The following is an 18,241-nucleotide window of genomic DNA, read 5'->3' on the forward strand; positions in this document are numbered from 1 at the left end:
TACTAAAAATACAAAAATAATTAGCCAGGTCTGGTGGTGCACACCTGTAATCCCAGCTACTCAGGAGGCTGGGACAGGAGAATCGCTTGAACTCAGGAGGCAGAGGTTGCAGTGAGTCGAGATCGCGCCATTGCACTCCAGCCTGAGTGACCGAGGGAGACTCTGTCTAAAATACAAAGAAAAAAAAATGATTTTTTAAAAGGCATGTACAATAAAAATAGCAAGCACGATATGATTACCTTTATGTATTATGCGTTTGTGTGTGTGTGCATAGAGTTGCTTGAAGGGGACACTCAAAGGGTAATGCAGCATATCTTAGGGCTCAGAAATTCCAGTTGTGCTTTACCTCCTGCTTTATACTTTTCTCTTTTGTTCCAATTACAATAGCATGCATGTATGGGGAAAGGAATTTTTTTTAAGGTTTAAAAAAAGCAGTTTTATTAAGAAGTCTTAAATGATTGTGTGATAACTTGAACAGCTAGGTTGTACAAGATTTGAAAATTCCCTCTTTGATGTTCTCCAAGACTTGGATTCCATTCACATGCACCTCGTTCTTTCCTCACACCTCTAACTTTAGCCTGCAGTTGAGCAGAAATATGGCTTAGTTTTCTTCCAGTCATTCTTGGGCTCCACACAAGGTGCTGGACTTATGAACAAACAAGTGTGTTGCTTCTATAAGAAAAAAAAGTCTATTTTCATTATAAAAAATGTAGTTCTTTATAATTTCACCTACGAAAATCCCATTTTCTTTTATATTATGTGTCAAAATTTTGTATATATCCATAACTGAGGATAATAATAACTAGGACCCTTTAGGGACCAGAAACAGAGAAAAGAAGAGAGCATGTGGCTCCTGTTTGGACAGTAATCTGGAAAACAGAGATAGTGGGTTTTAACTTTATAGCTACAAAGCCCATTACAGTGTATCTCACATTGTAGTTCATTTCAGATTACCTATAAAGTTCATTTAAAATACAGATTCCCAAGCCCTTCCAGATCAGGGGACAACTCTAGGAATAAGTATTTCTAATAATCATCCCAGATGATCATAAAGCAGAATCATGAAGCAAGAGGATACTAAACCAACTTAACATTGAACCTGAAGGTCAAAAGAGGGTTCTGGTGGGTGGGTGAGAGGAGCTAAATTGTCAAGGCTTCCAACTGCTTCAGAAATGGCAGAGGAATTAGAACAGCAAACACTGGCACTGTGTAAACAGGAATGGGTAATGTCACTTTAATTGTGAGGAGGCTGAGCTTCCGAGTTCTAGACTCTCTCTTGACTTTTCCTGGGATAAGTCCAGCTCAGGGAATGAAAACAGTTCTCACTGTTCTGAAGAAAGTAAGCAAGGTGAGGGAGAGAATGAGGAAATAAGATGAATATAAGGACACTATGTTTTGTTCATGCTTCATTCTGATAAAAATGAAATCCCATATGTGAAACTACTTTGCCAGAAAGCTATAAGTACTTTTGTAACAGGAGTATTTATATTATAACTTTTGGAAATTTGAAGTTCTGGAAACATGCCAGATGGGAAGATATTTTCCTTCTCTATCTCATTTTCGTGGCTGAATGGATTAAGCCCACAGATGAATAAATAATAAGGATATTATTGATCTCAAAAAACTCATGAATATTTTTTTAAAGATGAGCCAATAATTGGGTGTGGAGTGAGACAAAGGAAGAATTGAAAATAATTACATGGTTTCGGACTTGAACAACTGGAAAGATGGAATTACATCAACTGAACTTGGAAAGAACCAATAAATATTTGTTGTATGGATGAAGGAATGATGGAATGAAACCTAAATAAGTATTGAGGCATGTTGCTTTAGAAAAGGCCTATCAGACTGGAGATTTGTTTGAACATTCTAACCAAAGGAAGGTTGAGTTCTTTGAGACATTAAGTCAAACCTTGAGATATAGTAAGAGAAAGAAGTTCATTTAAGTTTTAATTTCAATTTGCTTTTTTGAATAATTGCCTCCTGTTGCAGGTGCTGTTTTTTTTCACAGTGAGTTAAATAAGAAAAATAAATTGGAAAATTATCTTCCTTCTTTTCCTCCAACATGAACTTCTGATTGTGGTTGATTCTTGTTTTCACTGCAGAACAGAGACGACTAAAGAAGACAGACATTCCACTACTGCAGAGGCTCCTGCAGGGACCTTCTGAAAAGAATGCTCGCATTTTCCTCATGGATAAAGATGCAGAAGAAATTAGCAGTGATGTATGAATACTATCACTCTGAATCTGTTTTTTGCTTCCCTCCTGACTCAGCACCTTTTGCATAATTGTTCTGCTTTTTGTTTTCTTCTTCTTCTTCTTCTTTCTTAGGTGGCTCAGTACATTAACTTTCAATTTTCTTTCTTGGAATCCATTCTTCAAAGATTAAATGAAGAAGAGAAAAGAGAGATTCAAAGAATAGTAACAAAGTAAGTCAAGAACACGCATATTGGATACTTGGTTCTTTAATAAGTCCAATGCACAAAATATGTCAATTTTTAATCGTCTGTCTTCTTCTCATTTTCAGATTCAATAAAGAAAAGGCTATTATACTGAAATGTCTTCAAAATAAACTAGTAATAAAAACAGAGACAACAGTTTAGCAGTACAGGCTGCTGTTGCTAAAACACTTCAAAAAACTCAGAGATATTACTATTTGATGAATGCATAAGTTCTGTACTTGCATTTCTAAGAATATATATGAGACTTGAATCTGTAGAAAATTGAATGTCAAAAAAGCTCATTTCTTTTTGAAGTAATGAGGTTAACTAGGGTTCACAGTTGGACAAAATGAGCTTGAGTTTAGTTTCAGTAACTGAAATAAGCTTGAATACTGCGTATTCCAAATCGCTTTTATAGTAAAACATGTAATGAACTCAAATTTAAATGGTGTCTTCAGATAACCAGTTTAAACTTCATTTAACTTAGACTCTCAAGAGAACTGAAACATAATCAATGAATTCAGAAATGACTCAGAAAAAAGAAGTTGCCAGTTCTTGCAATGAAAAAGAAATACAGTGTCTTACACCATCAAGGATCTACTTAATAGTGACAGTGTTTCATAGCTTCTTGAAAACTCTGGCATTTTCATAAAATCTAGGACTATCTTAAATGGCCTGTTGACTTCTGGCTATCTGTAACATTAGAGCTGTCTGGCCTTTGGAAAGGAAAAGATTATAGACTATTTTAAGCAATCCTAATTTAAATTTTCTGAACCTCCCCCTAATCCTTTTTCTCTCTCTCTGTTCTATCAGTTCAAGACTTTTCTTAAGCTCTTTTTTAAGTGAGTTGAACTTTTTCTTTATTTATTTTTCAAAAAATATGTATGTCACATAGACATATTATATCAGCTAAAGCAAGACTTGGCCCACAAATACCCATTTGTTGCTGAATGAATACAATGGATAAAGCAAGGCTGTTGTAGCTGAAGTTAGGTAGGGAATCCCAAACTCTGCCCTCTTAGCATCTTATTCTACATGTCAACTCTCAGGGTACTTACAGATCTGCTTAACCTACTTGAAAAAAAACACTAAAAATGAAGAAATGCTGTAAGTATAGTCTATGATTTTACTTATAAATTCTATATTAAAATTGAGTTATACACAACATTCATTCTTAAACTAATTATATTTGCATTCCTCATAAGCATTGTAGTAAATTGTCTGATCATATTACAAGTTCTAAGGAATGAGATTATATGCAATAAACCCAATTGGAAGATTAACTAACAATATTAAAATACAAAACATGTTTAAGACAAAGGCATTCCTTCTCAGTATTACCACACCTAAACTGGATGAAGGTGAAAGTGTGCTATGACCTTTTCAAGCCTAAGAAGTCTCTCTTACTGAATAAACCAGAGGCTTGCATCGTAATTCTTTCACCTGTCAATTAATAAGAAAATAGTCTCATCTCACTTAAATGAGGCAAATGTAATAGTTAAAATTCAACATACTTATAAAAAAATAAAGTAGTGTCATATACCTGCCATGAACATGACAAAAGATTAATCTTTAATAGACTGAAATGTATAAGAGAAGAACCAAGTCTTACACAGGAAAAAAAGGTAGATATGAAAAGGAAAATCACAGAAGAGAAAATGCAAATGGCTGCTAAGTATGTGAAAAAAGTCATATCTTCTGTGATCAACTGTGTTAGTCTGTATCAATCAGAATACAGAAACAAGGCAGTAATTTAAACGGGGAAAGTTTAATATAAAGAATAATTAAGCTATGCTAGAAGAATATTAATAAAGATGAAAAGAGAAGGTACCCTCAGGCTGAGCGAAAGAATCCTAACAAGGAAAAGCAGGAATGAGGGTTTCAGAATTCACTGGAGAAGGTGTGGTTGCAGCCCACTGGAGAGAAGTTTGCTGGCTTGCCCAGGCCAGAGCAGGACCACAGATACCGGACAAGCAGGTACAACCAACCCTCTGGGTGTAGACCAGCTGAGGCAGGTGGTGAGATACACAGAGGGATTTGGGGCTTTGCCAAAGCGTGAGCACAAAGAAGGAGTCAGGGGTTCTGTTCAAGGCCCTGTTGGGACTAGGAGCCGGAGGGGCCTACTTTGCAGGAACCTAGCATAAATTTGTGTGTGACGAGACTGCACAAGACAAAGCTCAGGCAAGTGGCTCAGTAGCTGCCCAGTCCATCAGGGTCCTCTATATGAGTGTGCACCCAGCTGAAGAAAAGATACGGAGAACAGCAATTGGAGCTTCGGTACAGGCTTGCACTGTGGCTCCAGGTTATACCACCACTGCCCAAAGCAAAAGCTGGAGAAGCAAGTGGAGAAATGCTGGAGAAGGCTACACCCTACAGGCAACCAGCACTGGAGAAACCACTCCAGTCAAAGTAGTGAAGGAAAAAAGCCTGCTCTCCAGGAGCCTGGCCTGCCAGCCCGGAGCCATCAGGAAAGACCCCTTCCTCTTGCAGTGTGTCTCCAGCGCCCTCTACTGACAAAGCATGCCATCATTCAAACTGCTAAGGAAACATTTAAAGGACCTGTATCTATTTTCACGGAGCAGAAAACCAACAGTGAATGTGGAGCTGAGAGATAGTAAAATAATAACTGACATGCCACCGAAGTACAAGGTAAAATAAATAAATAAATACACATTTTGGCCTATTAGCAAAGATAAAGAAATGATAACATTAAATACTCAATAAATCACCATGAGATGGGGACCCAAACTTCTGGTAAAAATACAAATGGATATAATTTTTCCTGAAGGCAATTTAGTAGTCCGTTTATCCTACAATCTACTTGTAAGATCCTATCATATGAAAATAACCAGAGATACAAAGACATTCTGCAAAAATATGTTTTCTATTGTTATGTATTGTGACAAAAGGAAATGAGCTTAAATGTTCAGAAAATTATTTTAAAAGATGAAAGAGAGACATAGGCCATGGACGGTGGCTCACGCCTGTAATCCCAGCACTTTGGGAGGCCAAGGCAGGAGGATCACTTGAGGTCGGGATTTTGAGACCAGCCTGGCCAACATGGTGAAACCCTGCCTCTACTAAAAATACAAAAAATTAGCCGGGTGCGATGACAGGCGCCTATAACCCCAGCTACTTGGGAGGCTGAGGCAAGAGAATCACTTCAACCCGGGAGGCAGAGGTTGCAGTGAGCCGAGATGGCACCACTGCTCTCCAGTCTGGGTGACAGAGCAAGACTCCGTCTCAAAAAAAGAGAGAAATAAACATTTATTTGTATAATGTTATGTAGCCATTAAAATCATGTTTCCAAATAACTTTAATTACAGGGGTAAATTCTTATATATCTAAATAAGAATAGACACATACACATATTCCAAAATATTTATTATATACTTAAGGCCTATATATATGTATGTGTATATATATATTTGTGTGTGTGAACACTAATATTTGCATATATACACACGAGAAACAAAAACATGTTAAAAGTGGCTATATCTGCATTGTAGAATTATGAGTGATTCATGTTTTTCTAATTTCCCTATATGTATTAAGTGTTCTATACTTAATATTTGTTACTTTTTAAATCAGGAAATAGAAAAGTTATTATTTAAAACTTATGAACAAAAAAGTAACAAGCACATGCAAGCACAAAGTTCTACCAAATGCAAAACAATTCAAATCAATTATTCAAATGAGACATTAACATCACTTCTGTGGTAGTTTTATATCCATAAAGTCTGATTCTCCTCCTTTGAAGAGATGGAGCCTAATTCTCCTCACCTTGCAAATGGGCTGGACTTAGTGACTTACTTCTTTTTATTTTATTTTTAATTGACAAATAATAATTGTATGTATTTATGGGGTACAATATTATATTATGATATATGTACACACTGTGGAATTATTAAATCAAGTGAATTAACATATCCATAACATCATATACTTACATTTCTTTGTGGTGAGAACATTTAAAAATGTACTCTTTTAGCAATTAGGAACTTCTAACAAATACAGGAAAATGGAAGAGACTGTGAGACTTTGAAGTAGGTCATAAAGGCACTATGGCTTCCTCCTTGCTCTGTCTTGGATCACTTGCTCTGGGAGAAGTCAACTGCCATGTCCTGAACAGCCCTGGAAAGACCTACATGATGAAGAACGGAGACCTTCTGTCAAACCCCAGCAGGGAATTAAGGCCTCCTGTCAACAGCCATTTTAGAAGTGGATCTTCCAGCTTCAGTCAAGCCTTCAGACAACTGCAGCCCTGTCTAATAGCTTGACCGTAACTTCATGAGAGACCTTCAGTCAGAAAACCCAAGGAAACCATTCTGGATTTCTCATCCTCAGAAACTGTATGAGATAAGAAGTGTTTGTTGTATTATGCTGCTAAATTTGGGGTAATTTGTTACATAGCAATATATAACTCATACAATTTCTGGGAAAAAATAGTTTATTTTAGAATCATTTTTGCATAATGCAAGAATATAAACTTGTCACAGAATCATTTATTCTTGTTTCAGGTGGTCCAGATATTTCATTTTCAGTTACATATTAGCTCAAATTAAATTTTAGATAATATATATTATTATTAATGGTAAAGAATGTGTCACATTTATCTTTATATGCTTTTCTGTACCTAATATTGTGTCTTGTGCATAGGATGTGCTCAATACAAATTGATTGAATATATAAGTGAATGAAAGAATAAATGAATGAGTGAAGGAATTATCTGAAATGTTTTTATAAAATTTCCCATATATATGTATTACTTATTACAAGTCTGGTTCCATAGCTGAAATATTAAACATTTTATATATATGGTTTTCCCTGATATAGTGGTGTATTTTATTATCCCTTGGCTCTACTATGAAATATTCAGTTAGGTGTCATTACCATTTAATTTGGTTTAGGGCTATTTAGATTGGTTTTTGAAACTGAAGGGGAAAGAAGCCCCTTGCAATGCAATTGATGAAGTGATAAAGATAGCAGGTATAACTATTGGGTGGAGGTATATATATGAGAAAGAACGAGAAATAAGATGTAGATACAGAGGGCAAAACCTTTCAATGACATTCATTTGTCTTCTAAATTAAAAACATCTAATACCTATTAAATTGAGCCATTTGAAATTGCCAGTATTTGACTACAAAGGCAATGATTTCGTATGGTTCAAACTAATAACAACTTATTTGCTGGGCACTATGTTTAATACTCATTACATTTCCAAAAGGAAATTACTCTTTCAACCTCATGTTACAGATAAAGAAAGTAAGCCATGGAGCAATTAGGAGATTTGCCAAGGTTTTTAGTAGAAGAAATAGGTAGGATTTAAACCTATGGCTCCAAAAGTCATACAGTTAACCACCATAATCTGTGGCTTCCTCCTAAACTATGCTTCCTGAATCTGCCATTCTAAAATGTGTCCTCGTTTTTAAGTGGAATAATAGTACCTACTTTATTGGACGATTGCGGGAGTTATAAGAACAGCACATGTAAATCCTGGCACTTTGTACATAAGAATGCGATAAATATTAGCTATGTTATAATTAAATTTCAGTATATCCCCCAACCACCATTGTAGACTTATCTTCTATTAAGTCTTACTGCCCACAGCTACCTCATTTTTGTCTTAAAGCCAGCCAAACTAAATCACTCAACCTTCCCTGAAACACTGCACACTTTAGCACCTCTCTTTCTGTTGAGACATTCCCATTTTCTAGTCCCTGGTTAGGGGCACTTCTTCCAAGACCTTTCCGGGTCTCTGTAACAACGTGTGATCTCAGGCTCCTGTGTACCACAGTTTCGGTTAGCTCTGCTCTTGTGACACCAGAATTTTGAAATTTGCCTTTTATTATAATTCTTTATGTGCTCACATCTTGTATAAATGCATTAGTGATCTGGTGTAATCATATTCATGTTTGTATTATTCCCTGTAGTATCTAGCACAGTGTATTGAATGCATTAGGTACTCAGCAAATGTTTATTGGATTTAATTCACTAATGGCTGTGAACATGTTGAAGTCACTGAAGTGAGGAAAAATAATTACTTAAACTCAAGGAAAGGGTATTATAATGATAATTAATTTTTTCTGTATTTCTCTAATCAAAGTAATTCATTTATTTAAGCACTTATTTTTATCTCTTATACAAAAATATCTGGAAAAATAAAAACAAGTCCAAATGATACACATCAGTTCCTTATGTCATTTGCAGAAAGATTTCCAAGGAAAAAAAAAGTGCTGTTAACAAACCATTGCTTCAAGCTCAAATTAATTTAAGTGCATTATATTGTATTGGTGCCAATATAGCCTCACATATTTAGGGTAAAGATTAAAGGTGAAACCGTTACGAAGGTAACATTATTGTGAAGTTTATTTCGTTCAGTTTGCCAATAAACATTTTCAGTATTGGCACAGACAAAAACTCCAACTTGCTTTTAGGGTTTTGTTCACTGTGGAAACTTGACAGACAATTCCCAGCTTGGTGTGGCAGCCCATCACATCTACCTGAGCCCTTTGAAAGTGGTTTGGTTTCATGTTTCTGTTTCTGCTCTTGAGAAGCAGAAAGCTTGTTGTGGAGAGAAACGGGTAATTATGGTGTGTTTTCTGAGGCTTACAATAACTAGATTTCTCTGCTGGGTAAGAAAGGACAATTTCAGTGTAGACTGGCCAGTGTTCTTGAGCAACTTTGTGAGCACCTGAACATTTATTTTGTTGATTCTTATTTTGAATATTAGATATGTTTCATGATTTATAAAAATAAATGTAGATCTCATCAAAGATCCTACACTGACATTTTCTGGGATCATTTAACCTCCCCATAGACCCTAGTACTTTTTGATCTGTTTGGACCCTTAGGAAAAGCAAACAAACAAATAAGTACATTTGTGAGGAAAAAAAAGAGAGAGAGAGAGAGAGAGAAAGAAAGTAAAAACCTAAATAGATATGACCGCAAAATAGAAAAATCTCTAAGACTTAGCTGGGAAGGGCAGAGCAAGAAGTCCAAATAGAAGGCTCCACCAATGATTCTTCTCCACCAATCAAACAGGAACACCAAATTTAACAGTGATTTACACACACACACACACACACACACACACACAGAGAGAGAAAAAGAAAAGAAAAACAAAAAAAGAAAAAACCTTCGTAACAACCAAAAATCAGACGAGCAATCAAAATGCCTGGTTTTAATTTCATATCACTGAAAGAGGCATTAAGAGGGTAGGAAAGACAGTCTTGAATTGCAGAAACCACCCATCCTCCATCCCCCAGCAGCCGCATGGTGTGGAGAATCTGTGCACTTAGGGGAAGGAGAGCACAAGCATTATGAGATTTTACATTTAACTCAGTGCTGCCTTGTCACAGTAGAAAGCAGAATCAGACTGAATTCATCCAATTTCCATCCATGGCGGGAGCATTTAGACAAGCCCTAGCCACAGGGAAATTGCCTGTCTCAGTCATTGGAATTTGAGTTGCAGCAAGCCTCATAACTGTGGGCTAAAGTTTTCTGGGACGCTAAATGAACATGAAATGCAGTCTAGATCACAAGGATTGCAACTTCTAGGCAAGCTCTAGTGCTGTGCTGGGGTCAGAGGCAGTGGATTTAAGCAGCATACAACCTTGTGAGACACCAGCCAGGGTGGCTAAAGGAGTGCTTGCACACTCTTCTCTCAACCATAGGAAGCACAGCTTGCAACAACTAAAGTGACTCCTTCCTTGTGCTTGAGGAGGGGAGAGGGAAGAATCAAGAGAATTTTGACTTGCATCTTGGATACTAGCTCACCCACAGTAGTATAGAGCACCAGGCAGGGTCATGAGACCCCCATTCCAGGCCCTAAACCCTGATGACATTTCTAGACACACCCTGGGCCAGAAGTGAATCCACTGCCTAGAAGGGAAGGACCCAGTCATGGCAGGATTCATCACCTGCTAACTAAAGGGTCCCTGGGCCCTGAATAACCAGCAATGATACTCAAGTAGTATGCCCTGGGTTTGGTTGAGACTCTGAAATGTGCTGGCTTCAGGTGAGACTCAGCACGTTCCCAGGCTATGGTGGCTATGGTGAGAGACTCCTTCTGCATGAGAAAAGCAGAGGGAATAGTAAAGTGGACTCTGTTTTGTACTAGTTTGGCCACTGTGGAGTAGAACATCAAGCGGGCTCGTGGGGTTCCCAGTTTTAGGCCTCAACACTTGGCAGCATTTCTGGACTGGTCCTGGGCCAGACGGGAGCCCACTGCCCTGAATGGCTACCACAACCTGATATAAGAGGCCTTGAGCCTTAAATGAACATCAGTGGCAGGCTGGCATTAGTCCCTGTAGGCCTGTGGTGATGGTGACCACAGAGAGATACTCCTTTGCCTGTGGACAGGGGAAGGAGGAGAGGCATGGACACTGTCTCATTATTTGAATGCCAGCTTAGCTAGCTACAGAATGAAAAGCATCAGGTAGATTTCTAAGGTTTTGACCCCAGGCGTTGGCTCCTGGACAGCATCTCTGGACTCAGCCGGGACCTGGGGCAGCATGCCACCATGAAGGGAAGGACACAAGCCTGACTGGCTTCACCATCTGCTGATCATACAGCCCTAGGGCATTGAGTGAACATAAGCAGCAGCCAGGTGGTAACTACCACGGGCTTTGGGTGAGACGCAGTGCTCTGTTGGCTTCAGGTCTGATGTAGTGCAATCAAGTAGTGGTGGCCACAGGGGTGCTTGTGTCATTCTGCCCCAAGCTCCAGGCAGCTCAGCACAGAGAGAGAGAGACTATGTTTATTTAGGGCAAAGTAAGGGAAGAGAACAAGAGCCTCTATGCCTGGTAATCCAAAGAATTCTGGATTTATTCCAAGACCACCAAAGCAATACTTCTATAGGTCAGCAAGAACCACAATATTGCCAGAGTTAGGGTATCCCCTAATGCAGATTGGCTTAAATCACAACACTCAAGTCCCTTTGAATATCTGGCAAGCCTTCTCAAGAAGGTTAGGTACAAAGAAGCCCAGACTTTAAAGACTTCAATAAATATCCTACTCTTCAATGTCCAGACACTGACAAACACACACAAGCATCAAGCTTAGTCAGGAAAACCTAGGGAAAACATGACCTCCCCAAATGAGCTAAATAAGGGACCAGGGACAAATCGTGGAGAAACAGAGATATGTGACCTTTCAGACAGAGAATGCAAAATAGCTGTTTTGAAGAAACTCAAAGAAATTCAAGATAACACAGAGAAGCAATTCAGAATTTTATCAGATAAATCTAACAAAGAGATTGAAATAATTAAAAACAATCCAACAGAAATTCTGGAGATAAAAAATGCAACTGACATACTGCAGAATGCATTAGAGTATCTTAATAGCAGAATTGATAAAGCAGAAGAAAAAAATGAAACACAGCTACAAGATCTAGAAAAATAAGCACAAAAGGGAAAATCTAAGAGTTGTTGTCCTTAAAGAGGATGAAGAGAACTAGATGGGATCGAAAGTTTATTCAACAGGGTAATAACAGAGAAATTCCCAAACCTAGAGAAAGATACCAATATCCATGTACAAGAAGGTTATAGAACACCAGGCAGATTTAACCCAAAGAAGACTACCTCAAAAGATTTAATAATCAAACTCCCAAAGGTCAAGGATAAAGAAAGGATTCTAAAAGCAGCAAGATAAAAGAAACAAATAACATACAATGAAGCTCTATCCAGCAGCAGATTTTTCAGTGGAAACCCTACAGGCCAGGAGTAAGTGGCATTACATATTTAAAGTGCTGAAGGAAAATACTGTTACCTTAGAATAGTATATCTAGTAATAATATCCTTCAAACATGAAGAAAAAATAAACACTTTCCCAGACAGACAAAAGCTGAGGGATTTTATTAGTGTCACATCTCTCCTACAAGAAATGCTAAAGGGAGTTCTTCAACCAGAAAATAAAGAATACTAATCAACATTAAATATCTTCTGAAGGTACAAAACTCACTGGTGATAGTAAGTACACAGAAAAAGATAGAATATTATAACACTATAATTGTGTTATGTAAACTCTTAAGTAAAGAGATTAAAAGATGAACCAATCAAAAATAACAACTACAATAAATTTTCAAGACATAGTGCAATGAGACATAAAGAAAAACAACAAAAGGTTTAAAACCGAGGGAATACATTTAAAATACAGGGATTTTATTAGTTTTCTTTTTGTTTATGCAATCAGTATTAAGTTGTCATAAGTTTAAAATAATAGGTTAAAAGATAATGTTTGCAAGCAACATAGAATCTCAAATCAAAAAACAAATAATGGATACATGAAGAAACAAAAAGCAAGAAATTTAATCATACTACCAGAGAAAATCATCTTCACTAAAGAAAGATAGGATGCAGGATGGAAGGAAAGGAGGAAGAGAACACCACAAAAGGACAGGAAAACAAACAACAAAATGACAAGAGTAAGTCCTTACTTATCAAAAAAAAAAAAACACATTGAATACAGATGGACTGAACTCTCCAATCAAAAGACATAGTGTGGCTGAATGGGAAAAAAAAAAGAAAAGAAAAACAAGATGCAGTGATCTGTTCCCTACAAAAAAACACATTTCACCTATAAAGGCACATTTACATTCAAAATAAAGGGATGGAAATATGTTCCATGCCAATGAAAAGCATAAAAGAGCTGACATAGCTATACTTACAGCAGAAAAAAACTTATTTTGAGAAAAAACTATAAGAAGAGAAAAAGAAGTTCACTATGTATAATAAAGGGGTTAATTGTGCAAGAGAATATAAGAGAATATAATGATTGTAAACAGATATGCAACCAACACTGGAGCACCCAGACATATAAAGCAAATATTATCAGACCTAAAGAGAGAGATAGGCCACAATACAATAACAGCTGGAAATTTCAACACCCCACTTTCAGCATTAGACGGATTACCCCAACAAAATCAACAAAGAAACATCAGACTTAAAGTGCAATACAGACCAAATGTACCTAAAAGAGATTTACAAAAAAATTCATCCAACAGCTACAGAATACACATTCTGCTCAGCACATAAATCATTCTCAAGACAGACCATGTGTTAGGTCACAAAACAAGTAGGAAAATATGCAAAAAAAAAAAAAAAAAAAGAAATAATATCAAGCAACTTCTCTAATAATAGAATAAAACTAGAAATCAATAACAAGAGTAATTTTGAAAACTGTACAAGCACATGGAAATTAAACAACATATTCCTGAATGACCAGTGGGTCAATGAAGAAATTAAGAAGGAAGCTGAAAATTTTCTTGAAATGAATGATAATGGAAACACAACACACCAAAACCTATGGGATACAGTGAAAGCAGGACTAAGAGTGATAATTATAGATATAAGCACCTACATCAAAAAAAGAAAAAGAAACTTCCAAAAAATAACCTAACAATGCATCTTTAAGAACTAAAAAACAGGAGCAACCAATCCCAAAATTAGGAAAGAAAAGAAATAATAAAAAATTAGAGGAGAAATAAATAAAATTAAAACTAAGAAAACAAAACAAAAGACAAATTAAATAAAGTTTGTGTTTTTGAAAGATAGATAAAATTGACAAACCTTTACCCAGACTAACTAATAAAAAAAGAGAGATGACCAAAATAAATAAAATCAGAGATGAAAAAGGAGACATTAAAACCAATACCACAGAAATTCAAAGGGTCATAGATGGCTACTCTGAGCAACTATATGCTAGTAAATTGGAAAATCTAGAAGGAATGGATAAGTTCCCAGACATATAAAACCTACCAAGGTTGAACCATGAAGAAATACAAAACCTGAGCAAAACAATAGCAAGTAATAAGATCGAAGCTGTAATAAAAGTCTTGCAGCAAAGAAAAGCATGGGACCCAGTGATTTCGCTGCCAAATCTCCCAAACATTCAAAGAACTAATACCAATCCTACTCAAACTATTCTGAAAAATAAAGGAGAGGATACTTTGAAACTCATTCTATAGGGCCATTATTACTCTGATACCAAAACCAGACAAGACATATCAAAAAAAAAAAAAAAAAAAAAAAAAAACCACAACACTACAGGCCAATATCCCTGATGAATATTGATGTAAAAATCCTCTACAAAGTACTAGCAAATGAAATTCATCAACACATTAAAGAGATCACTTATCATGACCAAGCAGGATTTATTACAGAGATGCAATGATGATTCAACATATGCAAATCAATCAATGTGATACTTCGTATCAACAGAATGAAGAACGAAAACCAAAGATCTTTTCAATTGATATTGAAAGAGTATTTGATAAAATTCAACATCCCTTCATGATAAAAACTCTCCAAAAACTGAATGTAGAAGGAACTTACCTCAACATAATAAAGGCCACGTATGACAGATCCACAGCTAGGATCATACTGAATGGAGAAAAACTTAAAGCCTTTCCACTAAGATGTGGAACAAAACAAGGATGCTCATTTTACCACTGTTATTCAACATAGTACTGGAAGTCCTAGCTAGAGCAATCAGACAAGAGAAAGAAATAAAGGACATCCAATTTGGAAAGGAAGAAGTCAAATTATCCATCTTTCAGATGATATGATCTTATATTTTGAAAAACCTAAAGATTCCACCAAAAAACTATCAGAACTGATAAACAAATTCAGTAAAGTTGCAAACTACAAATCAACATACAAAAGTCAGTAACATTTCTATATGTTGATGGTGAACAATTTGAAAAAAAAAATCAAGAAAATGATTTCATTTATAATAACTACAAATAAAATAAAATACCTAGGTATTAACAAAATAAGTGAAAGTTCTCTGCAATGAAATCCCTAATATACTGATGCAATAAATTGAAAAGCACACCAAAAAATGGAACAATATTCCATGTTCATAAATTGGAAGAATCAGTATTGTTAAAATGTCCATACTACCCAAAGCAATCTACAGATTCAATACAATCCTTATCAAAATACAAAAAACATTTTTCACAAAAATAGAAAAAAAAACTAAAATGTATATGGAACCATAAAAGACCCAGAATAGCCAAAACTATCATAACCAAAAAGAAGAAAACTGCAGGAATCACAATTACCTGACTTCAAATTATTCTACAGAGGTATAGTAACCAGAATGGCATAGTACTGGCATAAAAACAGACATATAAATCAGTGGAACAGAATAGAGAATGCAGAAAGAAATCCACACATCTACAGTGATCTCATGTTTGACAAAGGTGCCAAGAACATCAATTGGGGATAGGGCAGTCTCTTTAATAAATGATGCTGGGAAAACTAGACATTCATATGCAAAAAATGAAACTAGATCCCTAACTCTCACCATATACAAACATCAAATCAAAACGGATTAAGACATAAATCTAAGACCTAAAACTATGAAACTACTACAAAGAAACTGAGGAAGCTCTCTAGGACATTGAACTAGATAAAGATTTTTTGAGTAATACCCCATAAGCATAGATGATGAGAGCAAAAGTGGATACATGGAATGACATCAAGTTACTTCTGCACAGCAAAGGAAACAATCAACAAAGTGAAGAGACAAACCACAGAATGGAAGAAAATATTTGAAAATTACCTATCTGACAAGAGATTAACAACAAGAATATATAAGGAGCTCAAACAACTATCATAATCGGATTCAAAATGGTCAAAGGATCTGAATACATATTTCTCAAAAGAAAACCTACAAATGGCAAACAGGTATATGACAAAGTACTCAACATCACTGATCATCAGAGAAATGCAAATCAAAGCTATAATGAAATACCATCTCATCCATATAACATGGCTTTTATCCAAAAGACAGGCAGTAACAAATGCTGGTGGAGGATGTGGAGAAAAGGGAAACTTTGTACACAGTTGATGGGAATGTACAGTAGTACAGCCACTATGGAGAACATTTGGAAGTTCTTCAAAAAACTAAACACAGAGCTACCATCCAATCCACCAATCCCACTCCTAAAAGAAAGGAAATCTACCATCAGAGTGAACAGGCAACCTACAGAATGGGAGAAAATTTTTGCAATCTACTCATCTTACAAAGGGCTAATATCCAGAACCTACAAAGAACTCAATCAAGTTTACAAGAAAAAAACAAACAACCCCATCAAAAAGTGGGCAAAGGATATTAACAGACACTTCTCAAAAGAGGACATTCATACAGCCAACAGACACATGAAAAAATGCTCATCATCACTGGTCATCAGAGAAATGCAAATCAAAACCACAATGAGATATCATCTCACACCAGTTAGAATGGTGATCATTAAAAAATCAGGAAACAACAGGTGCTGGAGAGGATGTGAAGAAATAGGAACACTTTTACACTGTTGGTGGGACCGTAAACTAGTTCAACCATTGTGGAAAACAGTGTGGCAATTCCTCAAGGATCTAGAACTAGAAATACCATTTGACCCAGCCATCCCATTACTGGGGATATACCCAAAGGATTATAAGTCATGCTGCTATAAAGACACATGCACACATATGTTTATTGCGGCACTATTCACAAGAGCAAAGACTTGGAATCAACCCAAATGTCCATCAGTGACACACTGGATTAAGAAAATGTGGCACATATACACCATGGAATACTATGCAGCCATAAAAAAGGATGAGTTCGTGTCCTTTTTTGGACATGATGCTTGCAGCTGGAAACCATCATTCTCAGCAAACTATTGCAAGAGCAGAAAACCAAATACCACATGTTCTCACTCAGAGGTGGGAACTGAACAACGAGATCACTTGGACACAGGAAGGGGAACATCACACACCGGCTCCTATTGTGGGGAGGGGGTAGCGGGAAGGGATAGCATTAGGAGATATACCTGAGTTAATGGGTGCAGCACACCAACATGGCACATGTATACATATGTAACAAATCTGCAAGTTGTGCACATGTGCCCTAGAACTTAAAGTATAATAAAAAGAAAAAAGAAAGGAAATCATTATATTGAAGAGATATCTGCACTCTTATGTTTATTGCAGCACTTTTCGCAATAGCCAAGATTTGGAATTAACCTAAAAGGCCAAAACCAGATGAATGGATAAAGAAAATGTGGTATGGAGTTCTAGTCAGTGATTAAAAAAAAGAATGAGATCCAGTCATTTGCAACAACATGGATGGAACTGAAGATTATTTTGTTAAGTGAAGTAAGACAAGCGTAGAAAGACAAATATTGCATGTTCTCAGTTATTTGTGGGAGCTAAAATTAAAACAATTGACCTCATGGAAACAGAGATTATAAAGCTGTTACCAAAGACTAGGAAGGGTAGTGGAAGAAATGGGGGACAAGTTGTGATGGTTAATGGATACAAAAATTGAGTTAGAAAGAATGAATAAGACCTTGTTTTGCTAGCACAACAGCGTGACTATAGTAAAAAATGATTTAATTATATATTTAAAAATAATGAAATAAATATAATTTGATTGTTTGAAACACAAAAGATAATACTTGAGGTAATGGATACTCCCCAACCCTTGGCAAAAAGACTTACTATCACAGCCTGAGATGGGTTCTAATGTACTCTTTGATCAAGGTCTTAGGCGTTCCCATAGTGCTAGTCCTTTAGCTTAAAGGCTTAATGATCTGGAATTCCTCTTCTACTTTCAGGACTTCAATTATAAAAAATATAAATTTGCTTTCCTCCTCCCAAAAATGTGAGATTGGGCCAGGCACAGTGGCTTGCACCTGTAATTGCAGCACTTTGGGAGGCCGCGGCCTCCTGAGGTCAGGAGTTCAAGACCAGCCTGACCAACTTGGTGAAACCCCGTCTCTGCTAAAAATACAAAAAATTAGCTGG

General features: G+C 36.4%; 1 protein-coding gene across 4 annotated transcripts in view; it reads left to right on the top strand.

Annotated features, from left to right (window-relative positions):
* RASSF6 (Ras association domain family member 6) overlaps positions 1 to 7,260 on the top strand; it is a 48,291-nt gene extending 41,031 nt beyond the window's left edge. For all 4 annotated transcript variants that reach the window (XM_025385734.1, XM_025385732.1, XM_025385733.1 and 1 more), the window contains 3 exons: positions 2,106 to 2,224; positions 2,332 to 2,429; positions 2,528 to 7,260. In XM_025385734.1, coding sequence (XP_025241519.1) covers positions 2,106 to 2,224; positions 2,332 to 2,429; positions 2,528 to 2,603 — 293 coding nt within the window. In that variant the 3' untranslated portion in view covers positions 2,604 to 7,260. The remainder of the gene's footprint in view (positions 1 to 2,105; positions 2,225 to 2,331; positions 2,430 to 2,527) is intronic.
* The last annotated feature ends 10,981 nt before the right edge of the window (positions 7,261 to 18,241 follow it).

Source organism: Theropithecus gelada, chromosome 5 (genome assembly GCF_003255815.1).
Source record: "Theropithecus gelada isolate Dixy chromosome 5, Tgel_1.0, whole genome shotgun sequence".
NCBI classification, from domain to species: Eukaryota; Metazoa; Chordata; class Mammalia; order Primates; family Cercopithecidae; genus Theropithecus; species Theropithecus gelada.